Here is a 27,474-nt window from a genome sequence, read left to right on the forward strand (position 1 = left end):
GGATGAGTGATTTACCCTCCAAATCTCCTGCCAATCTTCATCTTAAATTTGTACATCGAGTTCCCATTTCATCGTAATAGATTAAGTTGAATGTTTGTCATTAGTGTTCAAACCTTATATAATGCCGAAATTGCAACCAAAGTGCACAGGTCTCAGTTGAGCTGCATGATAGTCCTCCCTTAATGTTGGCAGAGCCGCCCGCCTCTCTGTCAGGTCGGCTGAAGAGTTTTGTTTGACTCAAGGTTTTGCCCCCACAAACAAATCTGGAAATCATTCTGTCCCAGTTGGTAAATTGTAAATTGTGGGACCTCTACTGGTAAAGGTTGTTATAGATGGAGAAATCTGGGTAATATATTAAGTTTAACTATCTCAATACTTGAGTTTAAATCTAGTGGGAGGGTAGACCATCTTGTAATATCATTTTTTCTCTAAATTGTTATAATTTGCTTTATATAGATCGGTGTTTATAGTGATCTTAACCCCCAAATATTGAATTAATTTAGATTCCATTTAAGTTCATAGGATTCCTGGAATTAATGAATTGTGTATCCTCACAGATGGCCGTATGTTTGTAGTAGTTTCATCAAATAGGGAGCGATGTGTTGGGTTGTTCGAGGAACGCAATTAAATCATCAGAAAATGTCCAAGCTTATGTTATCCACCTTTTAATTGTGACCCCTTTGAGTTCTGTATTCTGTCGGACTGCTTGAGCTAAGGGCTAAATAAAAATCTCAAACAGGGTCGATGACAAAGAACATCCTTGCCCAGTCGATCTCTGCAAATATATATTCCCTTGGTCAAATTATTCGTAGATTCAGCGTTTTCTATCTTGAGTTTGACGGGCTGATAAGAATTTGTCTATTAATTCTCTGTTATTAAGGTGTTCATTATTTTAAAGATAATTGCTGCATATAATTTCCTCTCCATAGTACTGCAAAGGTTACCTATCAAAATACCAAACAAACAGCTGATCTTACTGTGTCCTCTCTATAGTACTGTAAAGGTTATCTATCACAATAACCGGGGTAACTGGGAAGGACGAGATGTATCTGGAACCAGAAGAGATAGTAATATAAAGTTACACAGAACACAATGAACAAGAAAAACCTCATCCCCTAAAGATGAGGGCGGGAGGTCTGCGGAGCCCATGAAACATGAGCTCGAGAGATGTCTGCTCTCAAGGCGGCAAAGCAACAAGAAAGAAAATGGGATTTCAGAGCCAATTCCAAATGGTTCTGAAATGAGATATCAGAACCATAATCTGGATTCAGATGCAGAGGTTGAATATGTGTTGTTTTTTGCCTGACTGAATCAAATTACTTAGATGCATCACACAATGTGGTTTGGCGAGTTGGTAGAATTGTAACAGTCAGAGCAAGCGCAATTTCTGGCTTGTCAGCTGAGTGTGTGGTGATGGCTGAGAAAGAGCGTGGTGCAAGTTCAACAGCGCGAGGAGCTTATTGCCGACCCATCTCTTTCAATCCTCTTCTCCAAAAAACGTTCTTGTATCTTGTCCCCCCTCCTCGTCTCCCCACTCCTCCCTTCTACTAGATGACCTCCGCTCCTCACCCTCCCCCCCACCTGGCCTCCCCATGTGTCCAATCAGCAGCTCTTCATCTCCTCCTCCTAATGAGTCCCAGCCTCTGACCCTAACCCTTGACCTTCTGCAGTCTATTGCTCCGTCCTCCCTCCCTCTTCACCCATCTTACTTTGATTAGTGTTTGCTTTCCTAACACTCTAAAAGCAGCAATATTAACCCTCTCTTAAGGAAACGCACCCTCAACCCATCTACATCATATTTTCCCAGCTCTCTGCATACCTCCTCCAGAGGAGCCGGCCGGAGGGCCTTAGATGGGTACCCTCCCCCTCCCGGCGGCCCCTCGGACCGGGCCCTGGGGCTGCTGTGAGGCTGCAGGAGTGGGGCCGAGGTTGTGCTGCCTCCTCCCTACCCGCTCCAAGGTGTCCTAGTGACCAGCCAGGTGAGGGGGGCGGGGCTCCCAGGTGTCCTAGTGACCGGCCAGGTGAGGGGGGCGGGGCTCCCAGGTGTCCTAGTGACCGGCCAGGTGAGGGGGGCGGGGCTCCCAGGTGTCCTAGTGACCGGCCAGGTGAGGGGGGCGGGGCTCCCAGGTGTCCTAGTGACCGGCCAGGTGAGGGGGGCGGGGCTCCCAGGTGTCCTAGTGACCGGCCAGGTGAGGGGGGCGGGGCTCCCAGGTGTCCTAGTGACCGGCCAGGTGAGGGGGGCGGGGCTCCCAGGTGACGGGGGCGGGGCTCCCAGGTGTCCTAGTGACACCTGGGACACCTCAACCTCTGGATTTCATTATTGCCTTCCTAATTGTTTGACGTTCTGTTTTATTTGATATTCTACCCATTTATCTCACTTTGATTGCAATTTCCCCTCCTAGAGCCTCAGTATGTGTGTGAATCTTTCTATGTCAGATATGTCTTCAACTACGCCCAGCCATGGGTCTTTTGTAGGTGGTTCTGCATTGTACCATGATCTGGTTCTAATTTTCTTTCTGGCTACCGGCAGTGTCCTGATCAGGTATCCGTCCCCACCCCGTGTGTTTGCCTGTGTCAGATTCCCCAGGTTTAGTACGGAGCCGGTCTTGGGTATCTCATAGCCTAGTTTCTCCTTTAATAGTCCCCATATTACTTCCAAATACTTTTCCACCTTTTGGCTTTTCCAGAATATGTGCGTATGGTCAGCCTGTCCGACTCCAACACGTATTCTGTTCCTGAGCGTTCTTTCATTTTATCTTTCGGGTTATAAAGTATCGACACATATTTTTCCACCCAAACTCCCTCCATATCCTCGATCCAGTGGATGGGCGTTGTGCTCTGCGCACATTGTAACATTCTTCCTCTGTCAATTCAATCTCAAGTTCCCTTTCCTAACCTTTGTAATATGATAATTACAAAGGTTATAGGATGCAAGAAACACGCTCAACTATTGGGTTGTAGCCATTGCGAAGAGGTTTGCAATGGTTTACAATGGTGGACTGTGTATAATGTACACAGTCTTGCATCTTTGCCTTCTCTTCTGTCTTCCAAATTATTTTTTTGCCCCGGCTCAAACATTTTATGGTCACGACTACCTTGACTACATTTTGGCTTGGTTCCAGGCTTAAAACTCTGTCTTAAAAATTTTACTTCCGGAACCAGAGCCGTTCAAAAAGACAAAGACCAGTGTTCTGATGTTCTCAAAGAGTACCTGGATCATATTCTCTCGGCCAACAAAGAGGAGAAGACAAAGGGAAGCTGGACTACTTGGCAGATACAGGCCCGTTTCACAGGGGACAGTGATGCACTATATAGTTTAGATTGAGTTGATGAATGCAGCATCCCTCCCTCCACAAAGAAAGCAAACAAAGAACCATTCATTTTTATAATTTCGATATGCATAAATAGGCTTTGGGAAAAATGATGGGTCACACTTGAGACTTGACTCCACGTCTTGAGAGGCGGATTGGATTTTCTGTCCCAATATTCTGAGGGGTCTCTCTGCTACTTCGTGCTTCTGTGGTAAGTTGTGTGATTGCTTTTTCAAACTTCATTCCTGGTGATGAGACCTAAGCATCCTTCTATAGGCATGTATGGTGAGATAGTTCTTTGCTTCAAGGTAGATAAGGCAGACCTGGTACGACGGCTCTGATAAGAGCATTCACTATTCCAAGTTCTGGGGAGCCTTCACTGGACCGTTCTCGTTTTGGCGGGGTCGTTATGGCGGGGTCGTTATGGCGGGGTCGTTATGGCGCGCCAGCTCCTGCATCTCGCTATTCCTTTAAATGGACCGAATTTCAATGCCTAAAGTAAACAGTCGTTTCTCCTGTTAGTTTCTTTTGTTTGTTTTAAGAAAAAAACATTGCATCAGTACTTTATGCTTAGTGTATGCATCTCCAAGGCCAAATACTCTATCGGTATTGTGCGGATTATTTGGGTTTGTTTAGGGTTGGGTTTGACAAACAGCAGCCGATAACTGCGTGCATACATCTAGTCACTAGATGTCACATTTTATCATTGAGATTCTCATTATAATGAGCTGTCTTTGACCATTGACCCTCTGAGCTAAATAGTCTCCTAATTGAAATGCATTGATTTAAGTTGTTCAGTCAAGCATAAAAAAAGTCTGAGGAAAGCTCCCTTTCAAAATACATGGGTTTGACTTTTTCTCTGTGTATTTCAGAAAAAGTCAGACAACCGTTCTGCGGGACGTGATCTGGAAGGCATTGTGACTAAATCGACTTCCATTAAAAAAAATCAACAAAATCTAGAACTCAAACTGCATTGAAAAGTATTGTCAATCCTAAGAAGTCTGAAATCCCAACTTTTTATCATAAACCAATATTGACTTATTTTCTCCCTATAGAAAAAACCTAGATAGTCATGGAAAAACTTTTATTGTTTTCTGCACAATACAAATCTTGCTGAAAAGTGAGCAAGACTGTTTCATTGAAAACTTTGAGCCCTCATTTCTCCCAAAGCAAAAGACAGCTCAACACAGTAAATGCATTAAACATTATATTAGCTCCTAGTGCGAGAGCCATCAACTAGGCCAGGGTGTTGGACAACACACCGACATCCACTCAATAGTGTAATAATTTATAGGTTGGCTGTGAATAATATGAGTTATGCTAATCCAAATACATCCAGTAAAATAAATAATCGAAAAAAGCAGGTGTTTGGGAAAAATGCAGTTTGAGTGAATTCCTTGATATTAACATGTAAACATATAATCTTCATTTTTTTTTTGCTAATATCACATATTAGAATTGTGCTACACCGCAAACGTCATCGTTTTGCGAGACCTCTGTTTCACCGATCCATTTAAATACGTAGACAACTGGTCCCTAATGTGACTCCATTGTTTGGATGACGTATATTTACCTATCTGCAGAATGAGGCAAAACACAATGCTCTACAAACAGAAGCCATCACACCAGTGTCTCCAAATATTGTGGTTGCACAAGCTACTGCATGGTAAATCACGTCAGGAATGCAGCACTTACAATGTTAATGCATCACAGATTTTTAAAACAGTTCAATGTGGCACAGAGATTAAGTACTTTGAATGTCCCCCCTACACACACAGGTATATATATACCTTTATCTGTAGCAACTACTCCAGCTGCTATTGGGAAGAATTCCATTGTTCCTTAGTCATGGTTATATAGTACTACCTATACTGTAACTACAACTCACTGATTGCACTGATAATTTGTGATTATCTGTTTGAAACCTGTAGAGTTTTGAAGGTCCGGCCCATCAAGATGGGAGCAAGGAGCCTGATAGTGCTGCTGCTTATCCACACAGCTGCCAGGACATGCTCAGGTAAACTCTACACACAGCTGCCAGGACATGCTCAGGTAAACCCTAGACACAGCTGCCAGGACATGCTCAGGTAAACTCTACACACAGCTGCCAGGACATGCTCAGGTAAACCCTAGACACAGCTGCCAGGACATGCTCAGGTAAACTCTACACACAGCTGCCAGGACATGCTCAGGTAAACCCTAGACACAGCTGCCAGGACATGCTCAGGTAAACCCTAGACACAGCTGCCAGGACATGCTCAGGTAAACTCTACACACAGTTTTGGGCGATGCAGTACCAATGGGGAGAAAGAGAGGGATTTTTTTTCTTTCACAGCAACAGCAGTTAACACTGTTCTGTCATTGGCCAATCAGATTTGTCTGAGGCAACATCATGTAAAAAAGGTGAAAGGATAATGTACAGAATGCACCAATCACAACAGAGGGATGCAGGAAGCCCGAGCAGAGGCTGCCCTCCACTAACGAGCCTTATTCCTAATGAGTCATGTAGTCGGTGACACAATTTATATTTATAAAACATACACTTCCATCATTTAACAAAGACACGGCTGTTACCGTGTTGTACACAAATTAAAGTTAGAACGTTATATCTGATATGAGATAGCCACTACGTAATGACGTACCACTGATATGAGATAGCCACTACGTAATGACGTACCACTGCGGAACATCCTGCTCCACTCCTGGTTCCAACGGTTCGGCCTCCAACTTGATTTGGTATCAAACTTGATTCGGTATCTGACTCGGGCTCCAACGGGCTGAATGGAAGCCGTTGAAACCGGCAATGTTTACAACCTCTCGGGGGGTATCAATGTGCCAAACCAATCACAGATGCTCAATCTGAAGGGCTTATCTTTCCAATAAATAAATAGAAATGTAACATCTTACAATGTCATCTTCAAACAGCACAAGTCAACAACCAAGCCACTATGGGAGAAGTCCGTCTGGTCAATGGAGGGAGCAGCTCCTGCTCTGGCAGGGTGGAGATCTTTATCCAGGGCCAGTGGGGCACAGTTTGTGACGATGGCTGGGGCCTTCCAGATGCCCATGTTGTGTGTAGACAGCTGGGCTGTGGGAGGGGGCTGTCTGCAGAAGCTACAGCCCGTTTTGGACAAGGAAGAGGGCTCATCCTCTTGGATGATGTCAACTGTCGCGGGAATGAATCAAACCTCTTACAGTGTGGCCACAGTGGGCTGGGGTCCCACAACTGCCATCACAATGAAGATGCTGGTGTTGTCTGTGAAGGTAATAAACACAATGAACCTCTGGGTACCTGTCCTGTACTTTGTCTTTTGCCATGGCTAACTTCTATCTCTTAACTTCCCCCAATTAATCGTGCTCATGTCGTGGCCGTTTTGGTCCCATTTTTGTTCGAAACAAAAGCTGGCTGGGAGAACTTAATGCGGGATTCATTCAGTTCCATCTCGTAGCTTGTTTGAGTTTCCTTCTTCTGGGAGACATTTGCATATCCTTGAATGTCATCTCAGTACAATAAACCGTTACGGCAAACTTGAAATTAATGTTATGAGTCGAAATTCGAAGAAGACGTTGCCTGGTTGGTGCGGTTATTTAAGAGCAAAATCTGTTGAAATGTACATCTTCCTGTTCCTTTGGTAGCATTGGGCCAGTACTAGCAGTCTTGTGGATTAACAGAGACTTGTTTTACAGAAAACTCTGTGGCTGATGGTGAAGTCCGTCTGGTCAATGGAGGGAGCAGCTCCTGCTCTGGCAGGGTGGAGATCTTTATCCAGGGCCAGTGGGGCACAGTTTGTGACGATGGCTGGGGCCTTCCAGATGCCCATGTTGTGTGTAGACAGCTGGGCTGTGGGAGGGGGCTGTCTGCAGAAGCTACAGCCCGTTTTGGACAAGGAAGAGGGCTCATCCACTTGGATGATGTCAACTGTCGCGGGAATGAATCAGACCTCACACAGTGTGGCCACAGGGGGCTGGGGTCCCACAACTGCCAACACAATGAAGATGCTGGTGTTGTCTGTGAAGGTAATAAACACAATGAACCTCTGGGTACCTGTCCTGTACTTTGTCTTTTGCCATGGCTAACTTCTATCTCTTAACTTCCCCCAATTAATCATGCTCATGTCGTGGCCGTTTTGGTTCCATTTTTGTTCGAAACAAAAGCAGGCTGGGAGAACTTAATGCGGGATTCATTCAGTTCCATCTCTCAGTTTGTTTGAGTTTCCTTCTTTTGGGAGACATTTGCATATCATTGAATGTTATCTCAGTACAATAAACTGTTACGGCAAACTTGAAATTAATGTTATGAGTCGAAATTCGAAGAAGACGTTGCCTGGTTGGTGCGGTTATTTAAGAGCAAAATCTGTTGAAATGTACATCTTCCTGTTCCTTTGGTAGCATTGGGCCAGTACTAGCAGTCTTGTGGATTAACAGAGACTTGTTTTACAGAAAACTCTGTGGCTGATGGTGAAGTCCGTCTGGTCAATGGAGGGAGCAGCTCCTGCTCTGGCAGGGTGGAGATCTTCATCTGGGGCCAGTGGGGCACAGTTTGTGACGATGGCTGGGGCCTTCCAGATGCCCATGTTGTGTGTAGACAGCTGGGCTGTGGGAGGGGGCTGTCTGCAGAAGCTACAGCCCGTTTTGGACAAGGAAGAGGGCTCATCCACTTGGATGATGTCAACTGTCGCGGGAATGAATCAGACCTCACACAGTGTGGCCACAGGGGGCTGGGGTCCCACAACTGCCAACACAATGAAGATGCTGGTGTTGTCTGTGAAGGTAATAAACACAATGAACCTCTGGGTACCTGTCATGTACTTTGTCTTTTGCCATGGCTAACTTCTATCTCTTAACTTCCCCCAATTAATCATGCTCATGTCGTGGCCGTTTTGGTTCCATTTTGTTCGAAACAAAAGCTGGCTGGGAGAACTTAATGCGGGATTCATTCAGTTCCATCTCTCAGTTTGTTTGAGTTTCCTTCTTTTGGGAGACGTTTGCATATCATTGAATGTTATCTCAGTACAATAAACCGTTACGGCAAACTTGAAATTAATGTTATGAGTCGAAATTCGAAGAAGACGTTGCCTGGTTGGTGCGGTTATTTAAGAGCAAAATCTGTTGAAATGTACATCTTCCTGTTCCTTTGGTAGCATTGGGCCAGTACTAGCAGTCTTGTGGATTAACAGAGACTTGTTTTACAGAAAACTCTGTGGCTGATGGTGAAGTCCGTCTGGTCAATGGAGGGAGCAGCTCCTGCTCTGGCAGGGTGGAGATCTTCATCTGGGGCCAGTGGGGCACAGTTTGTGACGATGGCTGGGGCCTTCCCGATGCCCATGTTGTGTGTAGACAGCTGGGCTGTGGGAGGGGGCTGTCTGCAGAAGCTACAGCCCGTTTTGGACAAGGAAGAGGGCTCATCCACTTGGATGATGTCAACTGTCGCGGGAATGAATCAGACCTCACACAGTGTGGCCACAGGGGGCTGGGGTCCCACAACTGCCAACACAATGAAGATGCTGGTGTTGTCTGTGAAGGTAATAAACACAATGAACCTCTGGGTACCTGTCCTGTACTTTGTCTTTTGCCATGGCTAACTTCTATCTCTTAACTTCCCCCAATTAATCATGCTCATGTCGTGGCCGTTTTGGTTCCATTTTTGTTCGAAACAAAAGCTGGCTGGGAGAACTTAATGCGGGATTCATTCAGTTCCATCTCTCAGTTTGTTTTAGTTTCCTTCTTTTGGGAGACATTTGCATATCATTGAATGTTATCTCAGTACAATAAACTGTTACGGCAAACTTGAAATTAATGTTATGAGTCGAAATTCGAAGAAGACGTTGCCTGGTTGGTGCGGTTATTTAAGAGCAAAATCTGTTGAAATGTACATCTTCCTGTTCCTTTGGTAGCATTGGGCCAGTACTAGCAGTCTTGTGGATTAACAGAGACTTGTTTTACAGAAAACTCTGTGGCTGATGGTGAAGTCCGTCTGGTCAATGGAGGGAGCAGCTCCTGCTCTGGCAGGGTGGAGATCTTTATCCAGGGCCAGTGGGGCACAGTTTGTGACGATGGCTGGGGCCTTCCAGATGCCCAGGTGGTATGTAGGCAGCTGGGCTGTGGGAGGGGGCTGTCTGCAGAAGCCAGAGCCCGTTTTGGACCAGGACAAGGGCCCATCTTCTTGGATGACATCAACTGTAGCGGGAATGAATCAAACCTCACACAGTGTGGCCACAGTGGGCTGGGGTCCCACAACTGCGATCACCATGAAGATGCTGGTGTTGTCTGTGAAGGTAATAAACACAATGAACCTGTGGGTACCTGTCATGTACTTTGTCTTCTGCCATGGCTAACTTCTATCTCTTAACTTCCCCCAATTAATCGTGCTCATGTCGTGGCCGTTTTGGTTCCATCTTTGTTCGAAACAAAAGCTGGCTGGGAGAACTGAATGTTGGATTCCACATTCAGTTCCCTATCTCAACTTGTTTGGGTTTTCCTACTTTAGGGAGACATTTGAATATAATTGAATATCATCTCAGTACAATAAAGTGTTACAGCACATTTTAAATGAATGTTATGAGTTGAAACTCGAATATGACGTTGCCTGGTTGATGATGTTAATTAAGAGCAAAATATGTTGAAATGTACATCTTCCTGTTCCTTTGGTAGCATTGGGCCGGTACTAGCAGTCTTGTGGATTAACAGAGACTTGTTTACCAGGTGAAACGACAGAAGACTCTGTGGCTGATGGTGAAGTCCGTCTGGTCAATGGAGGGAGCAGCTCCTGCTCTGGCAGGGTGGAGATCTTTATCCAGGGCCAGTGGGGCACAGTTTGTGATGATGGCTGGGACCTTCCAGATGCCCATGTTGTGTGTAGACAGCTGGGCTGTGGGAGGGGGCTGTCTGCAGAAGCTACAGCCCGTTTTGGACAAGGAAGAGGGCCCATCTTCTTGGATGACATCAACTGTCGCGGGAATGAATCAGACCTCACACAGTGTGGCCACAGTGGGTTGGGGTCCCACAACTGCGTTCACCAAGAAGACGCTGGTGTTATCTGTGAAGGTAATAAACACAAGGAACCTGTGGGTACCTGTCATGAGCTTTGTCTTCTGCCACGGAGAACTTCTATCTCTTAACTTCCCCCAATTAATTGTGCTCATGTCGTGGCCGTTTTGGTTCCATCTTTGTTCGAAACAAAAGCTGGCTGGGAGAACTGAATGTTGGATTCCACATTCAGTTCCCTATCTCAACTTCTTTGGGTTTTCCTACTTTAGGGAGACATTTGAATATAATTGAATGTCATCTCAGTACAATAAAGTGTTACAGCACATTTTAAATTAATGTTATGAGTCGAAACTCAAAGAGGACGTTGCCTGGTTGATGATCTGTTATTTAAGAGCGAAATATGTTGAAATGTATAACTTCCTGTTCTTTTGGTAGCAATGGGCCAGTAGAAGCATTCTTGTTGGTTAACAGAGATTTGTTTTGCAGGTGAAACCACCGAAAACTCTGTTGCTGATGGTGACGTCCGTCTGGTCAATGGAGGGAACAGCTCCTGCGCTGGCAGGGTGGAGATCTTTTTCCAGGGCCAGTGGGGCACAGTTTGTGACGATGGCTGGGGCCTTCCAGATGCCCAGGTGGTGTGTAGACAGCTGGGATGTGGGAGGGGGCTGTCTGCAGAAGCCAGAGCCCGTTTTGGACAAGGGCAAGGGCCCATCTTCTTGGATGACATCAACTGTCGCGGGAATGAATCAGACCTCACACAGTGTGGCCACAGTGGGTTGGGGTCCCACAACTGCGTTCACCAAGAAGACGCTGGTGTTATCTGTGAAGGTAATAATAAACACAATGAACCTGTGGGTACTGTCAGATCCGTCAATTCTACCACCCCCTAAATGGCGATGCTAGTGAAACCTGTATCCCCTAACGGTTGTAACAGGTTGGTGAGGAGATTCGCTCAGCCCCTAACTACCTTGTATCAGACGCCTATCCCTCTTACCTCGGTGCCCCACCCCTGGGCATAACCCGTAGCCAGGAATGTGGTAGGCCGATCACGTCTGTTATGATAGCTCTCCTCTGGGATCCGTGCACTTGGTGAATTTGCTGAGATTGTTTTAGGAGTTTGGAATGACTAACTCCCGGGATACGTTTGATTTCTTTGTACTAGGTAACCTCTTAGATCCACGAGGCCTATACTAGAACAGTTAGTTCTAGTATCTAGTAAGTACTGACGACACTCAGTTATTTCTCTCTTTCCCCTCATCTGAGAAAACCCTGATTGCAACACGCATATCGGAATGTCTGGCGGATGTCAGCACCTGGACAACTGCCAATCACCTGAGGCTTAACCTCAACAAAACCGAGCTTCTCCTAATCCCAGGGAAAGACTGCCCACACATGGACTTACTGGTCACTGTCGAGAACATTACTGTATCTCCCTCTCCAACTGCCAGAAACCTCGGTGTGATATTGGACAACCAGTTATGCTGCACTGCAAACATCACTGCGGTCGCCCGATCCTGCAGATTTGCACTTTACAACATCCGCAGAATCCGGCCCTTCCTCACAAGGGAAGCAGCTCAGCTTCTAGTCCAATCACTGGTCATCTCCCGCCTCGACTACTGCAACTCACTCCTGGCTGGACTTCCTGCCTCTGCGATTAAACCTTTGCAGCGCATCCAGAATGCGGCAGCGCGCCTCGTGTTCAACCTACCGAAGTTCTCCCATGTGACCCCCCTCTTCCGGGACCTCCACTGGCTCCCTGTAGTAGCTCGCATCAAATTGAAGACGATGGTACTGGCATACAAGGCAGTCGATGGAACTGCCCCTGCCTACCTCCAAGCATTGCTAAAGCCACACACCCCTGCTCGATCCCTCCGCTCGACTACCTCAGCTGGACGACTGGAACCACCATCGCTATGAGCTAGCAAAGGTCGATCAGCAAAGTCACAACTTTTCTCGGTTTTGGGGACTCAGTGGTGGAACGAGCTCCCTGCCGCTCTCAGGACCGCAGAGTCGCTCACTATCTTCCGAAAAGGACTCAAGACTCACCTGTTCAGAGTTCACCCCGAGTCTGCATAGACACCTTTCCTCTTCTGACCACCATTGTACACTGTATTGTAGTGTATTGTATTGTATTGTGTTGCAACATGGTCTCACAGGAATCCGTGAAATGACTACGGTCGGACCCTTAACTCGAAATCCGTGGCCACATCACGGAAACACCCCGATATCCATGTGTGAGCCACGGAATAACAGTGTCATTTACTTGCATTGGAGCAAATTCCGTGGCCACATCACGGACAATTTAAGTGATTCCGTCAGACTACCCCGGGTTTTGAGTTAAGCCCCCGTGGTCGACTCGCTCGTTGAAACGGGGATCCGTGTGTGAGCCACGGAACATCAGCGTCATTAACTTGCATTCACATCACGGAAATCGGCGTGTTTCCGTGATGTGTCCACGGATTTCGAGTTAAGCGTCCGACCGTAGTCATTTCACGGATTCCTGTGAGACCAGGTTGTGTATTGTAGCACTTAATAGTAGTGTATTGTATTGTAGGGTTAGGGTTAGGGTTAGTTAGGGTTAGTCGAAACTCGAATATGACGTTGCCTGGTTGATTATGTTAATTAAGAGCAAAATCTGTTGAAATGTACATCTTCCTGTTCCTTTGGTAGCATTGGGCCAGGACTAACAGTCTTGTGGATTAACAGAGACTTGTTTTCCAGATGAAACGACAGAAAACTCTGTGGCTGATGGAGAAGTCCGTCTGGTCAATGGAGGGAGCAGCTCCTGCTCTGGCAGGGTGGAGATCTTTATCCAGGGCCAGTGGGGCACAGTTTGTGACGATGGCTGGGGCCTTCCAGATGCCCAGGTGGTATGTAGGCAGCTGGGCTGTGGGAGGGGGCTGTCTGCAGAAGCCAGAGCCCGTTTTGGACCAGGACAAGGGCCCATCTTCTTGGATGACATCAACTGTAGCGGGAATGAATCAAACCTCACACAGTGTGGCCACAGTGGGCTGGGGTCCCACAACTGCGATCACCATGAAGATGCTGGTGTTGTCTGTGAAGGTAATAAACACAATGAACCTGTGGGTACCTGTCATGTACTTTGTCTTCTGCCATGGCTAACTTCTATCTCTTAACTTCCCCCAATTAATCGTGCTCATGTCGTGGCCGTTTTGGTTCCATCTTTGTTCGAAACAAAAGCTGGCTGGGAGAACTGAATGTTGGATTCCACATTCAGTTCCCTATCTCAACTTGTTTGGGTTTTCCTACTTTAGGGAGACATTTGAATATAATTGAATATCATCTCAGTACAATAAAGTGTTACAGCACATTTTAAATGAATGTTATGAGTTGAAACTCGAATATGACGTTGCCTGGTTGATGATGTTAATTAAGAGCAAAATATGTTGAAATGTACATCTTCCTGTTCCTTTGGTAGCATTGGGCCGGTACTAGCAGTCTTGTGGATTAACAGAGACTTGTTTACCAGGTGAAACGACAGAAGACTCTGTGGCTGATGGTGAAGTCCGTCTGGTCAATGGAGGGAGCAGCTCCTGCTCTGGCAGGGTGGAGATCTTTATCCAGGGCCAGTGGGGCACAGTTTGTGACGATGGCTGGGGCCTTTCAGATGCCCAGGTGGTGTGTAGGCAGCTGGGCTGTGGGAGGGGGCTGTCTGCAGAAGCCAGAGCCCGTTTTGGACAAGGACAAGGGCCCATCTTCTTGGATGACATCAACTGTAGCGGGAATGAATCAGACCTCACACAGTGTGGCCACAGTGGGTTGGGGTCCCACAACTGCGTTCACCAAGAAGACGCTGGTGTTATCTGTGAAGGTAATAAACACAAGGAACCTGTGGGTACCTGTCATGAGCTTTGTCTTCTGCCACGGAGAACTTCTATCTCTTAACTTCCCCCAATTAATCGTGCTCATGTCGTGGCCGTTTTGGTTCCATCTTTGTTCGAAACAAAAGCTGGCTGGGAGAACTGAATGTTGGATTCCACATTCAGTTCCCTATCTCAACTTCTTTGGGTTTTCCTACTTTAGGGAGACATTTGAATATAATTGAATGTCATCTCAGTACAATAAAGTGTTACAGCACATTTTAAATTAATGTTATGAGTCGAAACTCGAATATGACGTTGCCTGGTTGATGATCTGTTATTTAAGAGCGAAATATGTTGAAATGTATAACTTCCTGTTCTTTTGGTAGCAATGGGCCGGTACTAGCAGTCTTGTGGATTAACAGAGACTTGTTTTGCAGGTGAAACCACCGAAAACTCTGTTGCTGATGGTGACGTCCGTCTGGTCAATGGAGGGAACAGCTCCTGCGCTGGCAGGGTGGAGATCTTTTTCCAGGGCCAGTGGGGCACAGTTTGTGACGATGGCTGGGGCCTTCCAGATGCCCAGGTGGTGTGTAGACAGCTGGGATGTGGGAGGGGGCTGTCTGCAGAAGCCAGAGCCCGTTTTGGACAAGGGCAAGGGCCCATCTTCTTGGATGACATCAACTGTAGCGGGAATGAATCAAACCTCACACAGTGTGGCCACAGTGGGCTGGGGTCCCACAACTGCAATCACCATGAAGATGCTGGTGTTGTCTGTGAAGGTAATAAACACAATGAACCTGTGGGTACCTGTCATGTACTTTGTCTTCTGCCATGGCTAACTTCTATCTCTTAACTTCCCCCAATTAATCGTGCTCATGTCGTGGCCGTTTTGGTTCCATCTTTGTTCGAAACAAAAGCTGGCTGGGAGAACTGAATGTTGGATTCCACATTCAGTTCCCTATCTCAACTTCTTTGGGTTTTCCTACTTTAGGGAGACATTTGAATATAATTGAATGTCATCTCAGTACAATAAAGTGTTACAGCACATTTTAAATTAATGTTATGAGTCGAAACTCGAATATGACGTTGCCTGGTTGATGATCTGTTATTTAAGAGCGAAATATGTTGAAATGTATAACTTCCTGTTCCTTTGGTAGCATTGGGCCGGTACTAGCAGTCTTGTGGATTAACAGAGACTTGTTTTGCAGGTGAAACGACAGAAAACTCTGTGGCTGATGGTGAAGTCCGTCTGGTCAATGGAGGGAACAGCTCCTGCTCTGGCAGGGTGGAGATCTTTTTCCAGGGCCAGTGGGGCACAGTTTGTGACGATGGCTGGGGCCTTCCAGATGCCCAGGTGGTGTGTAGACAGCTGGGATGTGGGAGGGGGCTGTCTGCAGAAGCCAGAGCCCGTTTTGGACAAGGGCAAGGGCCCATCTTCTTGGATGACATCAACTGTAGCGGGAATGAATCAAACCTCACACAGTGTGGCCACAGTGGGCTGGGGTCCCACAACTGCGGTCACCATGAAGACGCTGGTGTTATCTGTGAAGGTAATAATAAACACAATGAACCTGTGGGTACTGTCAGATCCGTCAATTCTACCACCCCCTAAATGGCGATGCTAGTGAAACCTGTATCCCCTAACGGTTGTAACAGGTTGGTGAGGAGATTCGCTCAGCCCCTAACTACCTTGTATCAGACGCCTATCCCTCTTACCTCGGTGCCCCACCCCTGGGCATAACCCGTAGCCAGGAATGTGGTAGGCCGATCACGTCTGTTATGATAGCTCTCCTCTGGGATCCGTGCACTTGGTGAATTTGCTGAGATTGTTTTAGGAGTTTGGAATGACTAACTCCCGGGATACGTTTGATTTCTTTGTACTAGGTAACCTCTTAGATCCACGAGGCCTATACTAGAACAGTTAGTTCTAGTATCTAGTAAGTACTGACGACACTCAGTTATTTCTCTCTTTCCCCTCATCTGAGAAAACCCTGATTGCAACACGCATATCGGAATGTCTGGCGGATGTCAGCACCTGGACAACTGCCAATCACCTGAGGCTTAACCTCAACAAAACCGAGCTTCTCCTAATCCCAGGGAAAGACTGCCCACACATGGACTTACTGGTCACTGTCGAGAACATTACTGTATCTCCCTCTCCAACTGCCAGAAACCTCGGTGTGATATTGGACAACCAGTTATGCTGCACTGCAAACATCACTGCGGTCGCCCGATCCTGCAGATTTGCACTTTACAACATCCGCAGAATCCGGCCCTTCCTCACAAGGGAAGCAGCTCAGCTTCTAGTCCAATCACTGGTCATCTCCCGCCTCGACTACTGCAACTCACTCCTGGCTGGACTTCCTGCCTCTGCGATTAAACCTTTGCAGCGCATCCAGAATGCGGCAGCGCGCCTCGTGTTCAACCTACCGAAGTTCTCCCATGTGACCCCCCTCTTCCGGGACCTCCACTGGCTCCCTGTAGTAGCTCGCATCAAATTGAAGACGATGGTACTGGCATACAAGGCAGTCGATGGAACTGCCCCTGCCTACCTCCAAGCATTGCTAAAGCCACACACCCCTGCTCGATCCCTCCGCTCGACTACCTCAGCTGGACGACTGGAACCACCATCGCTATGAGCTAGCAAAGGTCGATCAGCAAAGTCACAACTTTTCTCGGTTTTGGGGACTCAGTGGTGGAACGAGCTCCCTGCCGCTCTCAGGACCGCAGAGTCGCTCACTATCTTCCGAAAAGGACTCAAGACTCACCTGTTCAGAGTTCACCCCGAGTCTGCATAGCCACCTTTCCTCTTCTGACCACCCTTGTACACTGTATTGTAGTGTATTGTATTGTATTGTGTTGCAACATGGTCTCACAGGAATCCGTGAAATGACTACGGTCGGACCCTTAACTCGAAATCCGTGGCCACATCACGGAAACACCCCGATATCCATGTGTGAGCCACGGAATAACAGTGTCATTTACTTGCATTGGAGCAAATTCCGTGGCCACATCACGGACAATTTAAGTGATTCCGTCAGACTACCCCGGGTTTTGAGTTAAGCCCCCGTGGTCGACTCGCTCGTTGAAACGGGGATCCGTGTGTGAGCCACGGAACATCAGCGTCATTAACTTGCATTGGAGCGAATTCCGTGGCCACATCACGGAAATCGGCGTGTTTCCGTGATGTGTCCACGGATTTCGAGTTAAGCGTCCGACCGTAGTCATTTCACGGATTCCTGTGAGACCAGGTTGTGTATTGTAGCACTTAATAGTAGTGTATTGTATTGTAGGGTTAGGGTTAGGGTTAGTTAGGGTTAGTCGAAACTCGAATATGACGTTGCCTGGTTGATTATGTTAATTAAGAGCAAAATCTGTTGAAATGTACATCTTCCTGTTCCTTTGGTAGCATTGGGCCAGGACTAGCAGTCTTGTGGATTAACAGAGACTTGTTTTCCAGGTGAAACGACAGAAAACTCTGTGGCTGATGGTGAAGTCCGTCTGGTCAATGGAGGGAGCAGCTCCTGCTCTGGCAGGGTGGAGATCTTTATCCAGGGCCAGTGGGGCACAGTTTGTGACGATGGCTGGGGCCTTCCAGATGCCCAGGTGGTATGTAGGCAGCTGGGCTGTGGGAGGGGGCTGTCTGCAGAAGCCAGAGCCCGTTTTGGACCAGGACAAGGGCCCATCTTCTTGGATGACATCAACTGTAGCGGGAATGAATCAAACCTCACACAGTGTGGCCACAGTGGGCTGGGGTCCCACAACTGCGATCACCATGAAGATGCTGGTGTTGTCTGTGAAGGTAATAAACACAATGAACCTGTGGGTACCTGTCATGTACTTTGTCTTCTGCCATGGCTAACTTCTATCTCTTAACTTCCCCCAATTAATCGTGCTCATGTCGTGGCCGTTTTGGTTCCATCTTTGTTCGAAACAAAAGCTGGCTGGGAGAACTGAATGTTGGATTCCACATTCAGTTCCCTATCTCAACTTGTTTGGGTTTTCCTACTTTAGGGAGACATTTGAATATAATTGAATATCATCTCAGTACAATAAAGTGTTACAGCACATTTTAAATGAATGTTATGAGTTGAAACTCGAATATGACGTTGCCTGGTTGATGATGTTAATTAAGAGCAAAATATGTTGAAACGTACATCTTCCTGTTCCTTTGGTAGCATTGGGCCGGTACTAGCAGTCTTGTGGATTAACAGAGACTTGTTTACCAGGTGAAACGACAGAAGACTCTGTGGCTGATGGTGAAGTCCGTCTGGTCAATGGAGGGAGCAGCTCCTGCTCTGGCAGGGTGGAGATCTTTATCCAGGGCCAGTGGGGCACAGTTTGTGATGATGGCTGGGACCTTCCAGATGCCCATGTTGTGTGTAGACAGCTGGGCTGTGGGAGGGGGCTGTCTGCAGAAGCTACAGCCCGTTTTGGACAAGGAAGAGGGCTCATCTTCTTGGATGACATCAACTGTCGCGGGAATGAATCAGACCTCACACAGTGTGGCCACAGTGGGTTGGGGTCCCACAACTGCGTTCACCAAGAAGACGCTGGTGTTATCTGTGAAGGTAATAAACACAAGGAACCTGTGGGTACCTGTCATGAGCTTTGTCTTCTGCCACGGAGAACTTCTATCTCTTAACTTCCCCCAATTAATCGTGCTCATGTCGTGGCCGTTTTGGTTCCATCTTTGTTCGAAACAAAAGCTGGCTGGGAGAACTGAATGTTGGATTCCACATTCAGTTCCCTATCTCAACTTGTTTGGGTTTTCCTACTTTAGGGAGACATTTGAATATACAGTAAAATCAGTACAATAAAGTGTTACAGCACATTTTAAATGAATGTTATGAGTTCAAACTCAAAGAGGACGTTGCCTGGTTGATGATCTGTTATTTAAGAGCGAAATATGTTGAAATGTATAACTTCCTGTTCTTTTGGTAGCAATGGGCCGGTACTAGCAGTCTTGTGGATTAACAGAGACTTGTTTTGCAGGTGAAACCACCGAAAACTCTGTTGCTGATGGTGACGTCCGTCTGGTCAATGGAGGGAACAGCTCCTGCGCTGGCAGGGTGGAGATCTTTATACAGGGCCAGTGGGGCACAGTTTGTGATGATGGCTGGGACCTTCCAGATGCCCAGGTGGTGTGTAGACAGCTGGGATGTGGGAGGGGGCTGTCTGCAGAAGCCAGAGCCCGTTTTGGACCAGGACGAGGGCCCATCTTCTTGGATGACATCAACTGTAGCGGGAATGAATCAAACCTCACACAGTGTGGCCACAGTGGGCTGGGGTCCCACAACTGCGGTCACCATGAAGACGCTGGTGTTATCTGTGAAGGTAATAATAAACACAATGAACCTGTGGGTACTGTCAGATCCGTCAATTCTACCACCCCCTAAATGGCGATGCTAGTGAAACCTGTATCCCCTAACGGTTGTAACAGGTTGGTGAGGAGATTCGCTCAGCCCCTAACTACCTTGTATCAGACGCCTATCCCTCTTACCTCGGTGCCCCACCCCTGGGCATAACCCGTAGCCAGGAATGTGGTAGGCCGATCACGTCTGTTATGATAGCTCTCCTCTGGGATCCGTGCACTTGGTGAATTTGCTGAGATTGTTTTAGGAGTTTGGAATGACTAACTCCCGGGATACGTTTGATTTCTTTGTACTAGGTAACCTCTTAGATCCACGAGGCCTATACTAGAACAGTTAGTTCTAGTATCTAGTAAGTACTGACGACACTCAGTTATTTCTCTCTTTCCCCTCATCTGAGAAAACCCTGATTGCAACACGCATATCGGAATGTCTGGCGGATGTCAGCACCTGGACAACTGCCAATCACCTGAGGCTTAACCTCAACAAAACCGAGCTTCTCCTAATCCCAGGGAAAGACTGCCCACACATGGACTTACTGGTCACTGTCGAGAACATTACTGTATCTCCCTCTCCAACTGCCAGAAACCTCGGTGTGATATTGGACAACCAGTTATGCTGCACTGCAAACATCACTGCGGTCGCCCGATCCTGCACATTTGCACTTTACAACATCCGCAGAATCCGGCCCTTCCTCACAAGGGAAGCAGCTCAGCTTCTAGTCCAATCACTGGTCATCTCCCGCCTCGACTACTGCAACTCACTCCTGGCTGGACTTCCTGCCTCTGCGATTAAACCTTTTTAGCGCATCCAGAATGCGGCAGCGCGCCTCGTGTTCAACCTACCGAAGTTCTCCCATGTGACCCCCCTCTTCCGGGACCTCCACTGGCTCCCTGTAGTAGCTCGCATCAAATTGAAGACGATGGTACTGGCATACAAGGCAGTCGATGGAACTGCCCCTGCCTACCTCCAAGCATTGCTAAAGCCACACACCCCTGCTCGATCCCTCCGCTCGACTGCCTCAGCTGGACGACTGGAACCACCATCGCTATGAGCTAGCAAAGGTCGATCAGCAAAGTCACAACTTTTCTCGGTTTTGGGGACTCAGTGGTGGAACGAGCTCCCTGCCGCTCTCAGGACCGCAGAGTCGCTCACTATCTTCCGAAAAGGACTCAAGACTCACCTGTTCAGAGTTCACCCCGAGTCTGCATAGCCACCTTTCCTCTTCTGACCACCATTGTACACTGTATTGTAGTGTATTGTATTGTATTGTGTTGCAACATGGTCTCACAGGAATCCGTGAAATGACTACGGTCGGACCCTTAACTCGAAATCCGTGGCCACATCACGGAAACACCCCGATATCCATGTGTGAGCCACGGAATAACAGTGTAATTTACTTGCATTGGAGCAAATTCCGTGGCCACATCACGGACAATTTAAGTGATTCCGTCAGACTACCCCGGGTTTTGAGTTAAGCCCCCGTGGTCGACTCGCTCGTTGAAACGGGGATCCGTGTGTGAGCCACGGAACATCAGCGTCATTAACTTGCATTGGAGCGAATTCCGTGGCCACATCACGGAAATCGGCGTGTTTCCGTGATGTGTCCACGGATTTCGAGTTAAGCGTCCGACCGTAGTCATTTCACGGATTCCTGTGAGACCAGGTTGTGTATTGTAGCACTTAATAGTAGTGTATTGTATTGTAGGGTTAGGGTTAGGGTTAGTTAGGGTTAGTCGAAACTCGAATATGACGTTGCCTGGTTGATTATGTTAATTAAGAGCAAAATCTGTTGAAACGTACATCTTCCTGTTCCTTTGGTAGCATTGGGCCAGTACTAGCAGTCTTGTGGATTAACAGAGACTTGTTTTCCAGGTGAAACGACAGAAAACTCTGTGGCTGATGGTGACGTCCGTCTGGTCAATGGAGGGAACAGCTCCTGCGCTGGCAGGGTGGAGATCTTTATACAGGGCCAGTGGGGCACAGTTTGTGATGATGGCTGGGACCTTCCAGATGCCCATGTTGTGTGTAGACAGCTGGGCTGTGGGAGGGGGCTGTCTGCAGAAGCTACAGCCCGTTTTGGACAAGGACAAGGGCCCATCTTCTTGGATGACATCAACTGTAGCGGGAATGAATCAAACCTCACACAGTGTGGCCACAGTGGGCTGGGGTCCCACAACTGCAATCACCATGAAGATGCTGGTGTTGTCTGTGAAGGTAATAAACACAATGAACCTGTGGGTACCTGTCATGTACTTTGTCTTCTGCCATGGCTAACTTCTATCTCTTAACTTCCCCCAATTAATCGTGCTCATGTCGTGGCCGTTTTGGTTCCATCTTTGTTCGAAACAAAAGCTGGCTGGGAGAACTGAATGTTGGATTCCACATTCAGTTCCCTATCTCAACTTGTTTGGGTTTTCCTACTTTAGGGAGACATTTGAATATACAGTAAAATCAGTACAATAAAGTGTTACAGCACATTTTAAATGAATGTTATGAGTTCAAACTCAAAGAGGACGTTGCCTGGTTGATGATCTGTTATTTAAGAGCGAAATATGTTGAAATGTATAACTTCCTGTTCTTTTGGTAGCATTGGGCCGGTACTAGCAGTCTTGTGGATTAACAGAGACTTGTTTTACAGGTGAAACCACCGAAAACTCTGTTGCTGATGGTGACGTCCGTCTGGTCAATGGAGGGAACAGCTCCTGCGCTGGCAGGGTGGAGATCTTTATACAGGGCCAGTGGGGCACAGTTTGTGATGATGGCTGGGGCCTTCCAGATGCCCAGGTGGTGTGTAGACAGCTGGGATGTGGGAGGGGGCTGTCTGCAGAAGCCAGAGCCCGTTTTGGACAAGGGCAAGGGCCCATCTTCTTGGATGACATCAACTGTAGCGGGAATGAATCAAACCTCACACAGTGTGGCCACAGTGGGCTGGGGTCCCACAACTGCGGTCACCATGAAGACGCTGGTGTTATCTGTGAAGGTAATAATAAACACAATGAACCTGTGGGTACTGTCAGATCCGTCAATTCTACCACCCCCTAAATGGCGATGCTAGTGAAACCTGTATCCCCTAACGGTTGTAACAGGTTGGTGAGGAGATTCGCTCAGCCCCTAACTACCTTGTATCAGACGCCTATCCCTCTTACCTCGGTGCCCCACCCCTGGGCATAACCCGTAGCCAGGAATGTGGTAGGCCGATCACGTCTGTTATGATAGCTCTCCTCTGGGATCCGTGCACTTGGTGAATTTGCTGAGATTGTTTTAGGAGTTTGGAATGACTAACTCCCGGGATACGTTTGATTTCTTTGTACTAGGTAACCTCTTAGATCCACGAGGCCTATACTAGAACAGTTAGTTCTAGTATCTAGTAAGTACTGACGACACTCAGTTATTTCTCTCTTTCCCCTCATCTGAGAAAACCCTGATTGCAACACGCATATCGGAATGTCTGGCGGATGTCAGCACCTGGACAACTGCCAATCACCTGAGGCTTAACCTCAACAAAACCGAGCTTCTCCTAATCCCAGGGAAAGACTGCCCACACATGGACTTACTGGTCACTGTCGAGAACATTACTGTATCTCCCTCTCCAACTGCCAGAAACCTCGGTGTGATATTGGACAACCAGTTATGCTGCACTGCAAACATCACTGCGGTCGCCCGATCCTGCAGATTTGCACTTTACAACATCCGCAGAATCCGGCCCTTCTTCACAAGGGAAGCAGCTCAGCTTCTAGTCCAATCACTGGTCATCTCCCGCCTCGACTACTGCAACTCACTCCTGGCTGGACTTCCTGCCTCTGCGATTAAACCTTTGCAGCGCATCCAGAATGCGGCAGCGCGCCTCGTGTTCAACCTACCGAAGTTCTCCCATGTGACCCCCCTCCTCCGGGACCTCCACTGGCTCCCTGTAGTAGCTCGCATCAAATTGAAGACAATGGTACTGGCATACAAGGCAGTCGATGGAACTGCCCCTGCCTACCTCCAAGCATTGCTAAAGCCACACACCCCTGCTCGATCCCTCCGCTCGACTACCTCAGCTGGACGACTGGAACCACCATCGCTATGAGCTAGCAAAGGTCGATCAGCAAAGTCACAACTTTTCTCGGTTTTGGGGACTCAGTGGTGGAACGAGCTCCCTGCCGCTCTCAGGACCGCAGAGTCGCTCACTATCTTCCGAAAAGGACTCAAGACTCACCTGTTCAGAGTTCACCCCGAGTCTGCATAGCCACCTTTCCTCTTCTGACCACCATTGTACACTGTATTGTAGTGTATTGTATTGTATTGTGTTGCAACATGGTCTCACAGGAATCCGTGAAATGACTACGGTCGGACCCTTAACTCGAAATCCGTGGCCACATCACGGAAACACCCCGATATCCATGTGTGAGCCACGGAATAACAGTGTAATTTACTTGCATTGGAGCAAATTCCGTGGCCACATCACGGACAATTTAAGTGATTCCGTCAGACTACCCCGGGTTTTGAGTTAAGCCCCCGTGGTCGACTCGCTCGTTGAAACGGGGATCCGTGTGTGAGCCACGGAACATCAGCGTCATTAACTTGCATTGGAGCGAATTCCGTGGCCACATCACGGAAATCGGCGTGTTTCCGTGATGTGTCCACGGATTTCGAGTTAAGCGTCCGACCGTAGTCATTTCACGGATTCCTGTGAGACCAGGTTGTGTATTGTAGCACTTAATAGTAGTGTATTGTATTGTAGGGTTAGGGTTAGGGTTAGTTAGGGTTAGTCGAAACTCGAATATGACGTTGCCTGGTTGATTATGTTAATTAAGAGCAAAATCTGTTGAAACGTACATCTTCCTGTTCCTTTGGTAGCATTGGGCCAGTACTAGCAGTCTTGTGGATTAACAGAGACTTGTTTTCCAGGTGAAACGACAGAAAACTCTGTGGCTGATGGTGACGTCCGTCTGGTCAATGGAGGGAACAGCTCCTGCGCTGGCAGGGTGGAGATCTTTATACAGGGCCAGTGGGGCACAGTTTGTGATGATGGCTGGGACCTTCCAGATGCCCATGTTGTGTGTAGACAGCTGGGCTGTGGGAGGGGGCTGTCTGCAGAAGCTACAGCCCGTTTTGGACAAGGACAAGGGCCCATCTTCTTGGATGACATCAACTGTAGCGGGAATGAATCAAACCTCACACAGTGTGGCCACAGTGGGCTGGGGTCCCACAACTGCAATCACCATGAAGATGCTGGTGTTGTCTGTGAAGGTAATAAACACAATGAACCTGTGGGTACCTGTCATGTACTTTGTCTTCTGCCATGGCTAACTTCTATCTCTTAACTTCCCCCAATTAATCGTGCTCATGTCGTGGCCGTTTTGGTTCCATCTTTGTTCGAAACAAAAGCTGGCTGGGAGAACTGAATGTTGGATTCCACATTCAGTTCCCTATCTCAACTTGTTTGGGTTTTCCTACTTTAGGGAGACATTTGAATATAATTGAATGTCATCTCAGTACAATAAAGTGTTACAGCACATTTTAAATGAATGTTATGAGTTCAAACTCAAAGAGGACGTTGCCTGGTTGATGATCTGTTATTTAAGAGCGAAATATGTTGAAATGTATAACTTCCTGTTCTTTTGGTAGCAATGGGCCAGTACTAGCAGTCTTGTGGATTAACAGAGATTTGTTTTGCAGGTGAAACCACCGAAAACTCTGTTGCTGATGGTGACGTCCGTCTGGTCAATGGAGGGAACAGCTCCTGCGCTGGCAGGGTGGAGATCTTTATACAGGGCCAGTGGGGCACAGTTTGTGATGATGGCTGGGACCTTCCAGATGCCCAGGTGGTGTGTAGACAGCTGGGATGTGGGAGGGGGCTGTCTGCAGAAGCCAGAGCCCGTTTTGGACCAGGACGAGGGCCCATCTTCTTGGATGACATCAACTGTAGCGGGAATGAATCAAACCTCACACAGTGTGGCCACAGTGGGCTGGGGTCCCACAACTGCGGTCACCATGAAGATGCTGGTGTTATCTGTGAAGGTAATAAACACAAGGAACCTGTGGGTACCTGTCATGAGCTTTGTCTTCTGCCACGGAGAACTTCTATCTCTTAACTTCCCCCAATTAATCGTGCTCATGTCGTGGCCGTTTTGGTTCCATCTTTGTTCGAAACAAAAGCTGGCTGGGAGAACTGAATGTTGGATTCCACATTCAGTTCCCTATCTCAACTTGTTTGAGTTTTCCTTCTTTAGGGAGACATTTGCATATCATTGAATGTTATCTCAGTACAATAAACTGTTACGGCAAACTTGAAATTAATGTTATGAGTCGAAATTCGAAGCAGACGTTGCCTGGTTGGTGCGGTTATTGAAGAGCAAAATCTGTTGAAATGTACATCTTCCTGTTCCTTTGGTAGCATTGGGCCGGTACTAGCATTCTTGTTGGTTAACAGAGATTTGTTTTGCAGGTGAAACCACCGAAAACTCTGTTGCTGATGGTGACGTCCGTCTGGTCAATGGAGGGAACAGCTCCTGCGCTGGCAGGGTGGAGATCTTTATACAGGGCCAGTGGGGCACAGTTTGTGATGATGGCTGGGACCTTCCAGATGCCCATGTGGTGTGTAGGCAGCTGGGCTGTGGGAATGCACTGTTTGCATCACAACAAGCCTTTTTTGGACCTGGCCAAGGGCCTATAGGATTGGATGATATCCACTGCATCGGCCACGAATCAAACCTCACACAGTGTGGCCACAGTGGGCTGGGGTCCCACAACTGCAATCACCATGAAGATGCTGGTGTTGTCTGTGAAGGTAATAAACACAATGAACCTGTGGGTACCTGTCATGTACTTTGTCTTCTGCCATGGCTAACTTCTATCTCTTAACTTCCCCCAATTAATCGTGCTCATGTCGTGGCCGTTTTGGTTCCATCTTTGTTCGAAACAAAAGCTGGCTGGGAGAACTGAATGTTGGATTCCACATTCAGTTCCCTATCTCAACTTGTTTGAGTTTTCCTTCTTTAGGGAGACATTTGCATATCATTGAATGTCATCTCAGTACAATAAACTGTTACGGCAAACTTGAAATTAATGTTATGAGTCGAAATTCGAAGAGGACGTTGCCTGGTTGGTGCGGTTATTGAAGAGCAAAATCTGTTGAAATGTACATCTTCCTGTTCCTTTGGTAGCATCGGGCCGGTACTAGCATTCTTGTTGGTTAACAGAGATTTGTTTTGCAGGTGAAACCACCGAAAACTCTGTTGCTGATGGTGACGTCCGTCTGGTCAATGGAGGGAACAGCTCCTGCGCTGGCAGGGTGGAGATCTTTATACAGGGCCAGTGGGGCACAGTTTGTGATGATGGCTGGGGCCTTCCAGATGCCCAGGTAGTGTGTAGGCAGCTGGGATGTGGGAGGGTGCTGTCCGCAGAAGCTACAGCCCGTTTTGGACAAGGAAGAGGGCTCATCCACTTGGATGATGTCAACTGTCGCGGGAATGAATCAGACCTCACACAGTGTGGCCACAGTGGGTTGGGGTCCCACAACTGCGTTCACCAAGAAGACGCTGGTGTTGTCTGTGAAGGTAATAAACACAATGAACCTGTTGGTAACCTGTCATGTACTTGGTCTTCTGCCATGGCTAACTTCTATCTCTTAATTCCCTCCAATTAATCATACTCCAGTGTGGCCGTTTTGGTTCCATCTTTGTTTGAAACAAAAGCTGGCTGGGGAAACTGAATGGGGGGTTCTACATTCTGTTCCCTCTCTCAGCTTTTGCCAAGTTTTAGTTTAATTTTTTGAAGGACAAATTTGCTAATCATTTACCAATTTGAACAGGAAGTGGAGCTTTTCGGACACTGATAATCAGTTTTGGGAACGTTACTTTAAAAAAGGGATTAGTTAGAGTTACTCACTACTTGTTCCAAAAAGTAACTGAGTTAGAAACTGAATTACTCTATAATAAAAGTAACTAGTTACCAGGGAAAGTAACTATTTGCGTTACTGTAAAAAAAATAGAA

The 27,474-nt window shown here is 47.4% G+C and overlaps 1 protein-coding gene across 1 annotated transcript; it reads left to right on the forward strand.

Annotated features, from left to right (window-relative positions):
* The first annotated feature begins 5,252 nt into the window (after nucleotides 1-5,252).
* Nucleotides 5,253-27,127, forward strand: LOC130380167 (deleted in malignant brain tumors 1 protein-like). Its single transcript, XM_056587348.1, has 21 exons — nucleotides 5,253-5,328; nucleotides 6,237-6,575; nucleotides 6,999-7,328; nucleotides 7,752-8,081; nucleotides 8,504-8,833; nucleotides 9,257-9,586; nucleotides 10,014-10,355; nucleotides 10,785-11,126; nucleotides 13,020-13,361; nucleotides 13,789-14,130; nucleotides 14,560-14,901; nucleotides 15,331-15,672; nucleotides 17,583-17,924; nucleotides 18,352-18,693; nucleotides 19,118-19,459; nucleotides 21,370-21,735; nucleotides 22,121-22,477; nucleotides 24,388-24,749; nucleotides 25,128-25,500; nucleotides 25,928-26,340; nucleotides 26,663-27,127. Exons 1-21 carry the CDS (start codon nucleotides 5,268-5,270, stop codon nucleotides 27,125-27,127), a joined length of 7,134 nt encoding a protein of 2,377 aa, XP_056443323.1. The 5' UTR covers nucleotides 5,253-5,267.
* Nucleotides 27,128-27,474: the final 347 nt, after the last annotated feature.

This window comes from Gadus chalcogrammus, chromosome 3 (assembly GCF_026213295.1).
Source record: "Gadus chalcogrammus isolate NIFS_2021 chromosome 3, NIFS_Gcha_1.0, whole genome shotgun sequence".
NCBI classification, from domain to species: domain Eukaryota; kingdom Metazoa; phylum Chordata; class Actinopteri; order Gadiformes; family Gadidae; genus Gadus; species Gadus chalcogrammus.